The following is a 16,818-nucleotide window of genomic DNA, read 5'->3' on the forward strand; positions in this document are numbered from 1 at the left end:
TGACACTTGAATATAATCTACCTAGCTACCTGATTTTTGAAAACTTCTTCATCACATTGACTGTTACCTAAAACAAGTAGGTTCTTATTCCCCAAAGATGATGGGAATAAGAATCCAGAAAATTCCCATTTGTAGAATCCCAAGAGAATAGTAATTTGATGCCTGAATTTTGCTTTATTCATCACATATTTATATTTAATTAGTTAATTTTAGCTAAATTCTTCCTACTAGCCCATGATATACGTGAAGTGAAGCAAACAGGCCCTGTGAGGACTAATTTGTGCATTAATTTGGCAAGACTATGGTGCCCAGTTGTTTGGTCAAACACTAGTCTAGATGTTACTGTGAAGGTATCTGGAGATATGATGAACACTTAGAATCAACTGGCTGTCCATAAAGGAGATTAGCCTCAAGAATGTGAATGGGCCTCATCTAAACAACTGGAAGCCCTTAAGAGCAAAAACAGAGGTTTCCTGGAGAAAAAGCAATTCTGCCTCAAGACTGAAAGTAGGAATCCTGCTTGAGTTTTCAGCTTACTGAACTGCTCCACAAAATTCAAAATCAAGACTGCAACTTCGACTCTTTCCTGAGTTTCCTGCCTGCCAGCCTATTTCACAGATTTTGGACTTGCCAGCCCTCACAATCATGTGAACCTATTCCTTCATCTCTCTCTGTCTCCCACCACCCTGTTCTCTGTGTGTGTGAATGCGTGTGTGCACGTACATGCACGTGTGATTGTCCTATTGCTTTTGTTTCTCTGAAAAACCCTTGACTGATATAAATCCCAAACAAGAGTATTTTACGTACTTTAAGTGTGTCATACCTCTGCACTATTTTCAGTAGTCTTGGTCCTAGCACTTTTTGCCTTGTGTTAACTGAATATGTACTATTTTTCCTTCAACCAATCTGGAATATAACTAGTTAATATTTTTTACATACTCTGAAGAGAAAGCTATCCAATGTTTGGTATGACATAACAAATACCTCTGCTGTAAAACTGCTGAATATTCCAGAAACACCAAATTTTCTCTAAGGTTGTAAAATAAGTATTTCTCACTATATTAAAATGTTGTTTAAAAAATTACCAATAATCAGGCTATGTAATGAGCTGACATGAAAACCAAAAAGTTTGACCGTTCAGAATTATGAGTTTATTTGATTTTATCATTTCTGATTCATCACAAGCATGCAAAGCTTCAACAAATGTAAATGTATTTTCTGATAACTCCATTAAATCCACATTTTGTGAGAAAAATAAAGTCATACTTACTGTTAATGTAACATCTTTAGCTCTGGAGTCTAATTTAGCTTCTCCTTTCACAAGTTCCAGTTTAATAATAAATGTCTCTTCAACTTCAATTTCTTCATGAGGATAGATTGTCAGAATTATGGTTCTCGCTCCACCTTCTCCTTCTCCAAAATAGAAGAACCCGCGCACTGGGTCTGCAATGTCTCTGTTCTGTGGCACTAAGGCTTCTTGAGAGTTGGGTCCTACTATCTCCCAGTTCACCTGCAGAATGTTTTTGTTTTTTATTTTTATTTAATAGAGATCAATTTTAAGCAAAGAATTACTTCGGGGTATGTAGTGTTAAGAAAATATATACACATATAGGATAATTATTCTAGGATATTTCCAACAAATCCCTGTTTCATAAACTGTTTTTTATTCTTAAAAATAATGATATTTGAAAATATAAACTACATGCCTATAGTATTCATGAATAAAATTGTCTAACAGGAGAAGTAAAACATTAATAACTAGTAATTTGTCATCACATAGGATAAAACATAAAAATCTATATTAAAATACATATTAGAGAAATACAAACATTTAAAAAATATGTAGGTACAATAGTGTCTTGCTGTGTGCACAGGCTGTGCCAATCAATACCTATATAAATGAGACAACTAATCCATGCTGAAGCTCTGCTGCAGACCATGCAAAAACTCTAAATATACTTAAATCCCTAATGTAAAGTGAACAGAAATCTTCATAAATTGTTACAAGACACAAAGTTTTATACATTTCTATGGTTTGAAATGGTATGCCTCTCATATAATCTACAAAGAAAGAACACTGGGCCCTTGTTTTTGCTTCTTACTTGATCTTTCATCAGCAGCACACCAGCTGACCATTTCCTTCTCGAAGCATCATGTGCTGTCTTCTTGGCTTACATAATATTATGTGCTACATGCCTTCCTAGTTTTCCTCTTCCTTTACTTCTCAAGCTTCTCTGCTGGCTCTCCTTCCTCTAATGTCTAAATGCTGGAAGCTCAGGACTCAGCCCATATCTTCCCATCTACAGCTATACCCCTTACATGCCACGGGTTAAAATGCCTCTTCATGTGTCAACACCTTCCAAACCTGTATCTGCAGCCCTGACCCCTCCACAACACACACTCACACGCTGCCCTGCTTACTGTGCCCTCCTCCCCTGGGAATGTCCAGTAATATCTCAAAAGAACATGGCCAAAACAGAGCTCTTAATTTCTCCTCGAGCTTCTGCATCTCAGTAAACAAGCCTACAGTGTATCCAGTGACTCAAACTTAAATGCAAGGAGTTATCCTTAATTCCTGTGTTTACCTCAGCCTCTACCTCCAGCCCAATGAATTTTTCTTCCAAATCTCAGTGTATATCCACTTCTTGCCATCTTTATTTCCACCACCTTGTCTGAGCCCCCATCAACTTTGACTTGGACAGTAGAGGGAAATAAATAGCCTCCTAGCCAAACTTTCTGCTCCTAAGCTGCTCCACCAGCTTCCTGAATCCATTTTCCTCATGGTAGGCTTAAATGAGCTGCTTTAAATGACAATCCAGTGACACTGTTCTCTGGCTTACGATTTTCTAATGGCATCCTATTTGCACTTAGAATGAAATATTTAACCTGGCTTAGGAGGTTCTGTGGGATCCAGCATCTGCTAGGCCCTCTGATCTATTCTGTACTGTTATCCCCTTACCTCTAGGCCTCGACCACAGGGACCCTTCCATGCCTCCAACATACCAGCTTATACCTCTGCAGAAGCTATTATTTATTCTGCCCAGTGCTCACCCTTCTATCCTCTTTCTCTCAACCCACGTTTCAGCTGAAATGTCACACCCTCACCATCCATCCGGCATAGCACTCGCAATTGTGTCTCCCAATTTTACAAGCAGAGCCCTTACTGTTATCAGATCATTTTCTTTTTACTTGTTTATTGCTCAATTCTGCTTACTAAAATGAAAACCCTATAAGAATGGAGATGAGGTCTGTCTAGTGCCCCAGTATATTCTCAGTATCTAGAACAGGGTCTGACACACAGAAGGCACTCAACCAACAGTTGTTGAATTAACGAATTTTATCAGAATCATTCACTTCATTTCTAACAAGCCCTCAAGAGTTCCCTGAGGACAGATGTATGCCTCAGACATTTTTGTGTACTTCATCTGGCTCAAAAGCTGCTTTACACATACAAGGTAATTAATAAATATTTATTGATTATGAATACACACACACACAAACACACACACACACACACACACACACAAACGGGGAATGAGAAAACCAACACCATACTCCGTCTATCAAAAATTTTATTTAAAATCATGGAAGAAATAAATCTACCTGAATCTCTCCCAAGAGTCCTCCAGTCCGCTCCAGCACCAATGATAAAATCATTGTGGAATTGGGGTTAGGAACAGAAATTTTGCTTTGATTGAGAAACCTTATAATGCCAAAGGGAGAGTCACTCTTGGCTATTGTGATTTTGCTCACTAGGTGGCGCCCAAGGACTGCTCCTCCAGTAGCTCCAGTGAGTAGAATTTCAATGGGCTCCTCAAATTCACTGCATGGCAAGAAGGAGCAATTCTGAGAGTCTAAACATATTGAAGTACTTGTAAAATCCCAATAACCAGTCATTTTCCAAATTGGTCATACATATTCAAGGCACAGTAGTCACACATCAAGTGGTAAGAAGTGGGTGCTTAGCTAAAAGCACAAATGATTAACATCAATATTATATGACCTAGGGCAGTTATAAGACTTTCCTGCCCTCTTTTTAATTGCTTAATGCATATAGAAAGTGAACTAAAGGATGTTTCCACATTTTGATTAGATTTTTAAGTCTAAAGAAACAGAAAATATTATTTACTTTGAAATGCAGTGATATATGCAACCACATGGTCTCTTAGCCCCTGTTTCCCTAACCCCAGCACCCCAAAAGTATTCCACCTGTTGTTGACCAATGGACACATATTATCTAAAGTTCTATTGTCAGTGCAGAACATATGTAAGGGTTAGAACACAATACCTATGTCTTACATGTGCCCACGTTATTTCCTATATACCAACCTTTCACTGTCATCAATGATGGAGATATTTATAAAACTTAAATTTTGCCCATGCTGAAAGGTGACTGAACTGCCATGCAGAATGTAATCAACACCTCCAGGACTGGCAGAGGAGCTCTGAGAGATGAAATCAGCTGTAACATAGCCATAGGTTCCATGGAGCCTCACCACTGGAATCATGACCAGCCCAATATCTTCCTCCACTGCAATGGGAACTTGGAATTAACTGGTAAGCCAGACAGAGCAACTAACTTATAAGATTCAGCCAAATTAAACCTGGTAATTAAATATAATGGCACGAAGTAAGCACTCTATGTTTTCATAGTTCTTTTACCATTTAAAAAAGATTAGTGAAAAGCTCATGACTTTTTTTTTTAGGAGGAACATAGTTTATTAGATGTTGAAAGTTACAGTTAACAGTACAATTAGCATTTAAATAATCTATTTAACCAGTAGGATTGGCATTCTTCCTCTGTGCGCTACATACAAACAAATGATCCTTGCTTTCTAAGACAATGTTAGGTAGACACACACACACAAAAAACACTTAAGTTGTTTGTGCTCATAGGAAACCACTCTGGATTAATTCTACACATTCAATTGAAATATAAATATGGTAATATAAATAAATTAGGTTTATGATATGTATATCATATGAATGTTTTAAACGTCCAGATATTTGATTACATTTGCAGTTCCGATGAAATCTACTTGTGAATCTGAAAATGCATCTTCAGTGTTTAATTTCAAATTAAACAATATTTTCAAAAACATCTTTATTTCTTCATAAGCTATGCTAAACTCTGCATATTAAAATTTAATAGGGCTCACATTAGCTATGGCTAATACTCAATGTACATTTTAACTATAAATATGCACTGACCAAAATTCACCAAAGATAATGAATCTAACAGAAAACAACGAACTGAAAAAAATTATGTCTCATTTATTTCTTGATGCAAAAATGTAATATGACTTTTACCAGGTATAACTGAAGTTCACAAAATAGTGATATATTCCATAACTTACCCATAAAGTTGTTATAAACCAACACCTAAAGCAATTTTTTATGAACTTTAAAAAAGTCTAGATAACCAAAGAACTTTGATAGAGGCAATGAAGTCAAACAGGTTAATTGCAGAAATAAGATAGCATATTTATTTTTAAAGTCATATTAATATTCTGTCTTTGAATAAAATCATATCCTAGAAAGGCAGCCATCTTTTCCTACCTGGGAAGGAATATAATCATATAGTCTGTATTCTGCTTCTACAGGAGGAAAGAATTGGCAATATCAGGAGAGCTACTATGAGGGACTGTTTCAAGAAAGCAAGGTCAAGGATCCAGATACAACCTGCATCTCTAGGTCAGGAAAATATGCATTTCAAAAATGATTATTCATTAGAAAGTGAAGGTTCATTGTTTCTCAGCCTTTTGGCTAAGATCAGGTGTAGAAAGTAAATATTCACTGATTTCTAGTAACATAGAAAATTAAATATGCACAAATTACAAAGGTTTTCATTAAAATGTTTGAAACAGAAACATTTTAATAATCCTAAGGTTAAATATAGTTTTTCTAGATAGTCTTGTTCCTAACGTTGCCATTCACATCAAGGTTCAAGACTTGCCCAAAGGTAACTGAAAATGTATTTCAAAGTAAGTAAATAAATATAAAAGTGTATATGTATAAACACAAACACACACACCCCCAAACCAGGAAAATTTATACATGGAAATTCAAACTGATGTAATTTGGAAAGTGGTGGTAAACTTACAAAGCTAGCTAACTGAACCTACCTTCAAAGGCAGTATACTTTGGGTCAAATTCAATGATGCCCTCTGCGTTATCATTTTTCATTATTATTATTCGAACAGTGGAGATGTTTCCTATTTCAGGAGGTTGATCTATCTGAAGTCCATTTTCTTGTGTGGTAAAATCATACCCTCTTCCAAAGCCATACAAATCAAAATAAAATACAACAAAATAAAATAAATACACAATTGCATAACATGCACTAAAAGGTCCTCTTGGCTCCTATAACCTAGTTCTATAAAGTACTGCAAATACTTTTAAAGATCTCCAACACTAAAATAGTCTTTTATTTTTCTGAAATGATGTTTTGAAACAGATTTCTGTGCTGCTCCCAATTATTGGTGCATACACGAAGCCAAAAATAATAGAAAGTTACTGAGCTTGGGCAATGGGAAGATAATAAACTATGAGAAAACTGGGAAGATGCTGTCGTAAAATGAACCTTTGGGAATCACTGCTGAATATATGTGCAGTAATGGACGTAATGCACTCAGAGATAAGTAAGCAGGTGGGCTTGAGATTAACAGTGTTAGGCTGAGATGATTTATGTAAAGAAACAGTGAGTCATGCCACTATTAAATTTCAAACCATATCATCAAGATTCAAAAACATATTTCTCAATACAAGTCTGGGCAACACAGTGAGACCTTGTCTCTACTAAAAACTAATTTTAAAAAATTATCTAGACATGCTGGCACATGCCTGCAGTCATAGCTATTTAGGAGTCTGAGGTGAGAGGATTCTTTTAGTCCAGGCATTCAAACTTGCAGTGAGCTATGATTGTGCCACTCCACTCAGTCCTGGGTGACAGAGCAAGACTTTGTCCAAAAAAAAGAAAAAAAAAAAAAGAAAAGAGAAGAGAAGAAAACAAAACAAAAGAAAGAAAGAAAAGATTTTCAATCTCTATAGAAACAAATTATAATCAATTCCTCTATCTTTAACATAGACGGTAGTTTACTTCTGTAATGATACTTCTGCAAAAGTTGTTTTTGTAGGTTAATATTATTCCCATCAAAAAAAAAAAAAAAAAGCTTCAACTTCCAGGGCCTTAATTCCTGATGCTAAAAAATGGCAATAAACTATTTTAGTCCTTCCTCCAATTCCCAAATTCTATCCTGGTATTTATACCCTACCTAGTGTAGAAAGGTTGAAAATTGGTGAATTATATATAAGGCAAAATTAGAAAACTGAGGTTTATAATATTAAATAAGACTGTTACCAGTAGTCTGAGATGGGTTGTAGATTAACTAGTTGTACTATTTGCCTTTTCAGAATAAAGAAAACCTAGAAACGTATCTGGAAGGAAAAATTTGTTTCCACAGAATTACACTTACATAGAAACTGCTTTAAAAAAGGTGGGGGGCAAAGAAGACAAAATATTCAAGCTCTAGTTGGTCAATAACACAAATATGGTCTCACATTTAATAAGCTACTTTCACCAAATTGCATTTATTTAATGGAAACAGTCAGTGATCAGTTCAAACTTTAACATATTTACTAGGAGTAAAAATTCACTCTCATTGCCAGGCACAGAAGCATTTTGGGGAAATTTAAAATTTGAAGGGTACGTGAATCCACAATATATTTTTTTCCCAGATGGGATGATATACACTTAAGTCACCGAGTGACATATTTTAGCTTTAAAAACTTTTTAAAGCATGATATTCACATTACAAATGCAAAAATATTTTCTTTCATAAGAAGAATGTATTTATGACTCTTCTAAATGTAGTCATTGTTCTAGTTAAAGGGCCCACCTATCTGTGCAGAGATGCTGATAGGTTTCTCTCAACCTGTGAGCTACAGAACCTGTGAATACTAAACCATGCTGAAACTGTTTTACTACCCCATCAAATCTGCCTGACTAAATCAGGGAATGAAAGAGACTCATTATTGTTAATTCATGATCTTCATTGGAAACATTGGTGCACATTAATGGCCAACTAGCTTTCACTCAAATTTTTCCCCACTTTAAAACTATGGGGCAAGCATCTATGTCATTCACCCACACAGAAGACAATAAAGCCTCAGATGACCCAAGGAAAGAAATCCCTCCCTCCAAATCAAGAGACACAAATTCAGCCACACCAGCTGACCTCTGATTTAGAGAAATGATAGGCTGTTTCTTCACCAAATTATCAGAAGCCCATCTCTTATTCAACTTTCTGGCCACCTAGAGTGAGTCCACACAACAGAAACACATACTTTCAACTTTCAGAGGGAAGTTGTATTAGAGAAAATTACAAAAAATAACAGTCGTTGTCATAATTTCCCTTCTATGCCCTGTTCTAATGTTACACAAATCTGAGAAAGAGTAGGGAAAGAACTGCTTTAGAGCTCAGTATGAATCTCTACACAACAGAACTTTCTCTCTCTCTCTGCTTTTTGTTTTCTTTTTCCTAATTTCCTTTCTCCTTTACCTTCCCTGGAGTTCCACCTTTGTAATTATTAGAGAAAATTCCTCGGGGCCTTCAGGATGGTCATCATCAAGGATTTCAACATGCAGGCTTTTCCTCATCTCCCCTGCTTCAAAGAGGAACTCCCCTGCTGCAGGAACAAAATCCATGCCTGCTTCTGCTGTCCCGCTCATGGTCTCATACCAGAGTCGCACTCGGCCAAAATATCCACCGGAACGAATGATTGTGATGTTAACCTATGCAAAAAGCATTTTCTTCTATGATGTGGATGTTTCATCTCCCAGACAATACTGTCTCTAACTAAAGATTCTATTTACCAGGATTGTGTTAAAATTACATATAAGTATAAAATTATATACATTATATGTTAAAAGAATGATGTTTGGAGCAAATTAATCAGTTTGTGAAAACTTTGGAATAGAAACAAGAAAACATTTTAATGTCAAAAATAAAAATATTTAAATTGTAAGCATTTCATACAATACCCTCTGTGCTTCCGACACTCGAAGTTGCTCATGTGAAAAGGCAAATCGGCCATAGGGAGAGTCGCTGGCCACCATCGTGATGTTGGCAGTGCTGCTGGATTCACTCAGAACTCCTCCCTCACTGATTGCAGTGAGCTGAAACTCATAGAAGCTTTTTTCCTCAGGAATGTCATCATTCAAAGCCTAGAGAAACACCAAGAGTCATCAACAGAAGAATCTGTGAAATTTCAAGAAAAACTCCTATCCTCCAAATAACAGATTCTGAAATATTAATCTCCTCCCCATTCCCACTCTTAATCCTATACACAGGCACCTCCACCGTAACAAATGCTGTCATATTAACCTCTCCAATCCCCATTGTCAACCCCCCCACACGCATGCCAACAACCACACATGCTGTCATATTTACCTCCTCCCCATCCCCCACTTCTAACCACACACACACACTCTCTCTCTCTCTCTCTCTCTCTTTCTCTTTCTCTCTCTCACATATGTGGACACACCAGCACACAGAGCAAATGGCATGACAGAAATCAGCTAATACTGATACCTGTATTACTACAATGACTGCAGACTGCCCATCTCGCATTGTCAGTTTTCCTGATGTTTCAGCAAATTCCCCCACAGAAGGAGGGAATATCCTCCAGAACACTGTGACCTCCCCCAAAATTCCTGGGCCACGGACAAGGCTAAAACAATAAAAAAATGTATATCCAATACATTTCAACTGAAGGTACTTTTCTTAAATATTTTCTCTTTTAACAGTAATCACTTTTCATCCATTTCAATAAGTTTGCTTTTAAACAACCTCATCTACCAACTATAAACCAAACGAAAGTCTTTAAGTTCCAAGATAGTAACAACCAAAGTATTAAGCTAATGTAAATCTATCTTGACAAGAGTGCAGGCAAACATTGATCACTAGAAGCAGAAGGTTTAAGAAGTATTAATATTTACAGGCTTTTCACTTAACATACAAGGTACAAAATATGAAAAGTCTAAGTTCTCTAAAGATTGGAAGGCCCTTCATACAAGGGTATGCTGATGGGAAGAAATATATAGTCTTACTTCTGGATAACTATCCTAAAGATAAAGTCAAACTCAGCGATGCTACTGATATCTGCTTCTCACCCCCTATAAGAAAATTTACGAAATTTTTGAAATTACAAAAAAACTTGCCTATGATCATACTAATTTAGTTATCTGATAGGTCCTGATATGGTTTGACTCTGAGTCCCCACCTAAATTTCATGTTGAAGTGTGATCCCAAGTGTTGGAGGTGGGGCCTGGTGGGAGGTGACCGAATCATGGGGGTGGAGATCCCCCTTGCTGTTTTCGTGACAGAGTTCCCTCGAGCTCTGGTTGTTCAGAAGTACGTAACACCCCTCCCCGCTTCCTTCTGCTCCAGCCATGTAGGATGTGCCAGCCTCCCTTTCACCTTCTGCCATGATTGTAAGTTTCCTGAGGCCTCCCCAGCCATGCTTGCTGTACAGCCTGTAGAACTTTGAACCAATTAAACCTCTTTTCTTCATAAATTATTCAGTCTCAAGTAGTTCTTTATAACAGTATGAGAACAGACTAATACAGGCCCTGATTTTAGAATGCTTGGAAGCAAAATGTTTGGCCCTGATGATTTTCTAAGGAATAATTTTGTAGCTAAGACACACAAGCTTGCAGAGATGAAGTAACTCCCTTATATCACATGTTTAGTAACAGAACAGACTGAAAGCACAGATTTTCTGATTTCAACTCCATGTTCTTTCCTTGGTGTAATGTATGCAAATCACTCAAGAGTCAGGAAACTTCTCATGATCTAACATCCAGATAGGTCAGGATATTGTTTCAATTTCTTCCCAAAATTTGTTCTCCTCTCCACAGTATGTTACCAGTATGTAAGATGTTAATGTTTGAAGATTATGTATGTATTGAGAAGGATGGATTTAAGACTAATTATTTCAATAAAACTTCATAACCCCCAAATAGGCAAAGAAAAATCATGAAGACCTTACCTGACAATAGCGGTACCATTATATTTTGCTGAAGGTTCACCAATGAGGACGTGCCTAGATGATGGAGCTATTCCAACTTCTCCTGATGCTCCCTTATCTCCCCGAATAATTATTGATGCACTACCTAAATTGAAGATGATATAGACCACTTTGTAGCAGATGTGCACATGCACTTAATCTATGCCTGGCAACTTTCTAAGCACTTTACACACAGGAATCTAGTTCATTCTCAAGACTCTCATGTAAGATAGGTATTAGTATCCTCATTTTACCTATGATGACACTGAAGCACATTGAGGTCTTGAAGACTTGGAGGCAAATCACTTGCCCAAGATTACATTTTAGTGAAAGGGGCAGAAAAAATGGGCAGTAATTTCCCTATCATTCTCATGATAAGCAAGGGCTCCTCTACCATTTGCATTAATTTGCTCCTACAGTAACCATTTTGCAGCTCACTGCGATTGGCTACATAACTACGTCAACTGTATGTGGAAAAAGCAAGACTTTTGGAGAGCACTTTTTCATTTTTAATTTTCTGACTCTGTCATTTGACTTTAACATTTATAAACCTGTGTCAAATATTTCTACTCAAATGAAAATAAAAACTATATCAAGTATTTGAGTATCCATATAATTTAGCAGAAAATTAAAGAAAATTGTTTCCAGAAACACAGATTACGGGTTCATTACATAAAGAGCTAGATTACTATACTCTCACTTTCTTGGCAATGGGTTCATGGAATCAAGAGTGGCTTGTCACAGCAAGTATGTCACAGTCAGAGAGAAATATATTAAGAATTTTTTTAAACAGGTGCAGTGCATCACACCTGTAATCCCAAACTTTGGAAGACTGAGGCGGGAAGCGCCCATGAGCCCAGGAGTTCAAGACCAGTCTGGGCAACATAGGAAGGCTCCATCACTACAAATATAAAAATAAATTCGCTGGGCATAGTGGCACATGCCTGTAGTCCTAGCTACTCAGGAGGCTGAGGTGGCAGGTTTGTTTGAGCCTGGGAGTTCAAGACTGCAGGAATCTATAATTATACCATTGCACTCTAGCCTGGGTGACAGAGCAAGATCCTGCCTCAAAATATTTTTTTAATATGGTAAATGATTTATCCAATGACATATTCCTCTATGTTTAGTTAGACTATGTGACATCAACTCTGTCCTTTTAACATGATGTAGACAACTAAAGACTTAGGAAAGAGCTAACTAACGCTAACTAAAGACCCATAAAAGAATATGGTGCAATGACATGACTCCCTGACAGTCTTGTTGGAAAATGTCCTAAACAAAAATGCAGAAAGAATAACTACCCTAAGTACATACAGTGATAGATACTCTACAATTCAGAAAATTTCCTAGGCCATGGAATCTGCTTTTAGCCACAGACCCTTGCATAGGATGGAGTTCTTGATGGCAAAAAAAGAAATGTAACAATCACCAAGTTTTCGTGCTAAAGTTTCTGAACCAGATTTTACGGTTGGTTATTATTGTTTATAGAACAATAAAGCCATTTTAAAATCATTAATCTTTTCTCTATGGATCCAAGAAACAAATCATTATATCAACTGTAGGCAAAGGAGAATTAAAATGCCTGTTGCTGAAATATCAAAATATCTAAATAACTACTTTCAGATGAAAATAGATGTACATAGGCTATAATGCTAAACATAATATGACCCATTTAAAAATAATGTTTTATTACAAAAGTAATGTGTAATTGTAAATATGTTTAGAAAATATAGGTAATCAAAAACACTATTAACATTTCAATTAAATAATTCCAAAGTCATGTAAGACATGAACATAACAAAATAGATTACATTTAGAATGTTGTTGCAAAATCTGTTTTGTTAACATAACAATTATCCATCAAATTATGTTTTTAATTTTTAATGTAATTAAGAGTTTTTCCTGTTATGTTACTTTGTTATGTTACTATACAGAATACTGCATAGTATTCTGACACATTTAACTAGTCTCATACTGTTGGATCATTTAGGAAGCTGACATGCTTTACTTTACATTTCATAAACACTGCTACAATGAACATCTTCATTTTTAAAACAATTACACAGCTAAGCAGTATGAAATATTTGACCAATGGTATCTTTATGTTTTACGAATTATAAAACCTAACACTGCCTATATTTGTAAGTATGGGTTATTTTATTACATTTTTTCTGAGAATCTGCTTTTTTTATTTCCAAAAATGTGAATTTCTCTTACCTTTTACTGGAGATATTTCTACCTCATCAATTGATATCAGCTGAATGGTGAAATGCCTGTCCTCCTCCAACACTGTGTCTTGAAGTGTGTGCAACACAATGGTCTTCTGGGATTCAGTCTACATCCAATGACAGAAACAGTGCATTTTCCAGATCGACAAAACTCAAAGTTTAAATCTTGTCATTAGCAGAATAATGTTTATGTTCATAATCATTTTTCAAGGATGTCCTTTTTGTCACTAGAATTATGAGTTGTACCTAGGGAAAATTACTCCACAAAAATCAGTTCTGACTACAAATTCCATTTAGGTTCTTTATGGGGAAAATGGGAAAAGAATTTAACACAACTCCTAAGCTTACTGAAAAACTGTAACTGTTGAAAATACAATCTTTAAAGAAAGTTAAATGATCACACAATGATGTACACAGACAAAGGTCATAAATCTAATATTTATAAGAAACAGCTCCATGGGAAAAAATTTTTGCAATCTACCCATCTGACAAAGGGCTAATATCTAGAATCTACAAAGAACTAAAACAGATTTACAAGAAAAAAACAAACCCATCCAAAAGTGGGTGAATGACATGAACACTTTTCAAAAGAAGACATATATGAGGCCAACAAACATATGAAAAAATGTTCATCATCACTGGTCATTAGAGAAATGCAAATCAAAACCACATTGAGATACCATCTCATAGCAGTTAGAACGGCGATCATTAAAAAATCTGGAGAAAACAGATGCTGGAGAGGATGTGGAGAAATAAGAACACTTTTACACTGCTGGTGGGAGTGTAAATTAGTTCAACAGTTGTGGAGGACAGTGTGGCGATTCCTCAAGGACCTAGAAATAGAATGCCATTTGACCCAGCAATCCCATTACTGGGTATATATCCAAAGGATTATAAATCATTCTATTATAAACACACATGCACATGAATGTTCACTGCAGCACTGTTTACAATAGCAAAGACTTGGAACCAACCCAAATGCCCTCGATGATAGACTGGACAAGGAAAATGTGGCATATATACACCATGGAAAAAAACTGCATAAAAATAATATTATGCAATATAAAAAACCATGAGTTCATGTCCTTTGTAGGCACATGGATGAATCTGGAAACCATCATTCTCAGCAAACTGACAAAAGAACAGAAAATCAAACACCGCATATTCTCACTCACAGGTGAGTGTTGAACAGTGAGAACACATGGACACAGGGAGGGGAGCATCACACACTGGGGTCTGTTGTGGGGGAATAGAGGAAGGACAGTAGGGAGGGGTAACATGGGGAGAAATGCCAGATATAGGTGATGAGGGGATGGAGGCAGCAAACCACATTGCCATGTTTGTACCTATGCAACAATGCTGCATGTTTTGCACATGTACCCCAGAACCTAAAGTGCAATAAAAAAAAATATATATATATATATATATATATAATATAAATAAATAAATAAATAAAAAGAAACAGCTCCATTCAAAGGAGAAAACAAAGTGTGAATGACATTAGACCACAGTTGCAGGGGCAACCAACGGTCCTGAGATGCCAGCTGTTGTTCACCATCACTGAACATCCAATTCATGGTATATCTGCTGATGTTAAATTAGTAATGGCACCTTCCAGTTAACAAAAATATCTAAAGGTAGCAGTAAAGGGTCTAATTCATAAGAAAATGTAGTTTTTCTATCCAGGAATTTGGTATTTTATATACACATTTCAGTTTTCTTTTACCTTCACCTTTAAGATTTTGTTTTTATATCAGCTTCACTTGTTTCTGGCTGAATCTATTCCTAGGTATTTTATACTTCTTTCCCATCATGCATTGTTTCTCATTACTTGTAACTCATAAGAATGTTAATGATTTTATTTTTTCTTATTTTTTTTTTCTGGAATCTCAGGTGCATAGTTTGAATTGATCCTACTCCTGTCAACAGCATTGTTTCCACTGGACAACAAATCATCTTTTATTTTCATTTATTCTTTTTGTCCCCTTTATCAGCCCATTATGATCTCACTTTTCAAAATTTTTCCTATCCCATTAGTCACTCTAAAATGCATTGTGTCTCCTTCTTAATTTTTCCTTCAATATGCACTGTTGAGGTTATCCATGTTTTCATATGTAGGTTCAATGTATTTTTTTTCTTTTTTTGAGACAGGGTCCCACTCTGTTGCCAAGGCTGGAGTGCAATGGTGTGATCTCAGCTCACTGCAACCTCTGCCTCCTGGGTTCAAGTGCCTCTACTGTCTCAGTCTCCTGAGTATCTGGGATTACAGGTGTGCATCACCATGCCTTGCTAATTTTTGTGTTTTTAGTAGAGATGGGGTTTTGCCATATTGGCCAGGCTGGTCTCAAACTCCTGACCTCAGGTGATCCACCAGGCTCAGCCTCCCAAAATGCTGGGATTACAGACATGAGCCACCACACCCAGCCTCAATGTACTATTTTCATTGCTGTGGGGATTCCATTGTTTGCCTTTACACTATTTGCACGATTTATCTGACAATGGCTATTTACTATTACAGATAATGTTGCCACAAACATCTTTACATACTTCTTTATGTGTACAGTAATTTCTCCAAGGTGTCATTGATTTTATATGCGGTTGGTTTTCATTATTCTTGGATTCCTTATTTGCACATTTGTCTCCTCACCCAACTTTGTAACCCCAAAGTCAATATTGGCCACTTCAGTGGTCATTTGCAGACATGTGCACATTGGTAAAAACTTAGAATCATTCTAATACATTTCTCATGTTTAATAAGCACATGATTCACACCTGAATAAAGTTTATCTAACATACATATTTTCTTCTTAAGGTACATCACAGCCTTCTTGTGTTTGGAACACCAGATTTCAGCACTACACTTGGGGGCAAATTTAAATAGTTAATTCAGCAACAGAAAAGCACGAAAAGAAAATTGAAAAGTAACAATAAATGGACTGTAAAAACAACATTTGTATACAATATAAGAGCTGAAACAAAAAGTCGTTGGCTTGTTCAGCCTCAGCTGGGAATGTGTAAATCAGGTGAATCAAATTCTCCACAATCTTATGTCCCTGAATGACCGTGAAAACATCAGGAGTATTGACTTTGGAGGCTGCAAATACACCTTAGTGAGTAGCCACATTCACAAGTGGGGGATTGTGAATGATAAGGATTGGCTACTGTGAATCATGAGAATCAACTATATTTGTTTATATTGCCCTTCACTTTACCTACTGTATACGTAAGGCAGCATTTCATATCATATGCTCTTCATTTCTCAAAGAAATCTACAACCAGAAAAAGGGGAAAAGGGTGATTACAGATGGAAAATCCCAGACAATGGTTATAAAAGATAGTAATAAATGTTCTCAGATAAAAAGGTGATGGGTAAGTTTCATAGGGGAATAAATTCAGAATATTTCTTCTATTAGAGACTCAAAATGGTCTTAAGTATATTAAAGTGTCTAAAAATAATTCTACACAAAAAGAGCTACTTAGTTCAACTCTTTTCTCTTCATGAGCATTGTTTCACTATGGT

The 16,818-nt window shown here is 36.2% G+C and overlaps 1 protein-coding gene across 5 annotated transcripts in view; it reads right to left on the bottom strand.

Moving 5' to 3' along the window:
• ADGRV1 (adhesion G protein-coupled receptor V1) overlaps nucleotides 1–16,818 on the bottom strand; it is a 565,868-nt gene that overhangs the window by 354,559 nt on the left and 194,491 nt on the right. For all 5 annotated transcript variants that reach the window (XM_032276299.1, XM_032276290.1, XM_032276319.1 and 2 more), the window contains 9 exons: nucleotides 13,288–13,405; nucleotides 11,053–11,176; nucleotides 9,594–9,732; nucleotides 9,044–9,226; nucleotides 8,562–8,794; nucleotides 6,126–6,274; nucleotides 4,330–4,531; nucleotides 3,604–3,823; nucleotides 1,271–1,510 (listed from right to left, as the gene is read on the bottom strand). In XM_032276299.1, the coding sequence (XP_032132190.1) occupies nucleotides 1,271–1,510; nucleotides 3,604–3,823; nucleotides 4,330–4,531; nucleotides 6,126–6,274; nucleotides 8,562–8,794; nucleotides 9,044–9,226; nucleotides 9,594–9,732; nucleotides 11,053–11,176; nucleotides 13,288–13,405 (1,608 nt within the window). The remainder of the gene's footprint in view (nucleotides 1–1,270; nucleotides 1,511–3,603; nucleotides 3,824–4,329; nucleotides 4,532–6,125; nucleotides 6,275–8,561; nucleotides 8,795–9,043; nucleotides 9,227–9,593; nucleotides 9,733–11,052; nucleotides 11,177–13,287; nucleotides 13,406–16,818) is intronic.

The sequence above is a fragment of the Sapajus apella genome, unplaced genomic scaffold (assembly GCF_009761245.1).
Source record: "Sapajus apella isolate SASKATOON/1434 unplaced genomic scaffold, GSC_monkey_1.0 scaffold1, whole genome shotgun sequence".
Lineage (NCBI taxonomy): Eukaryota > Metazoa > Chordata > Mammalia > Primates > Cebidae > Sapajus > Sapajus apella.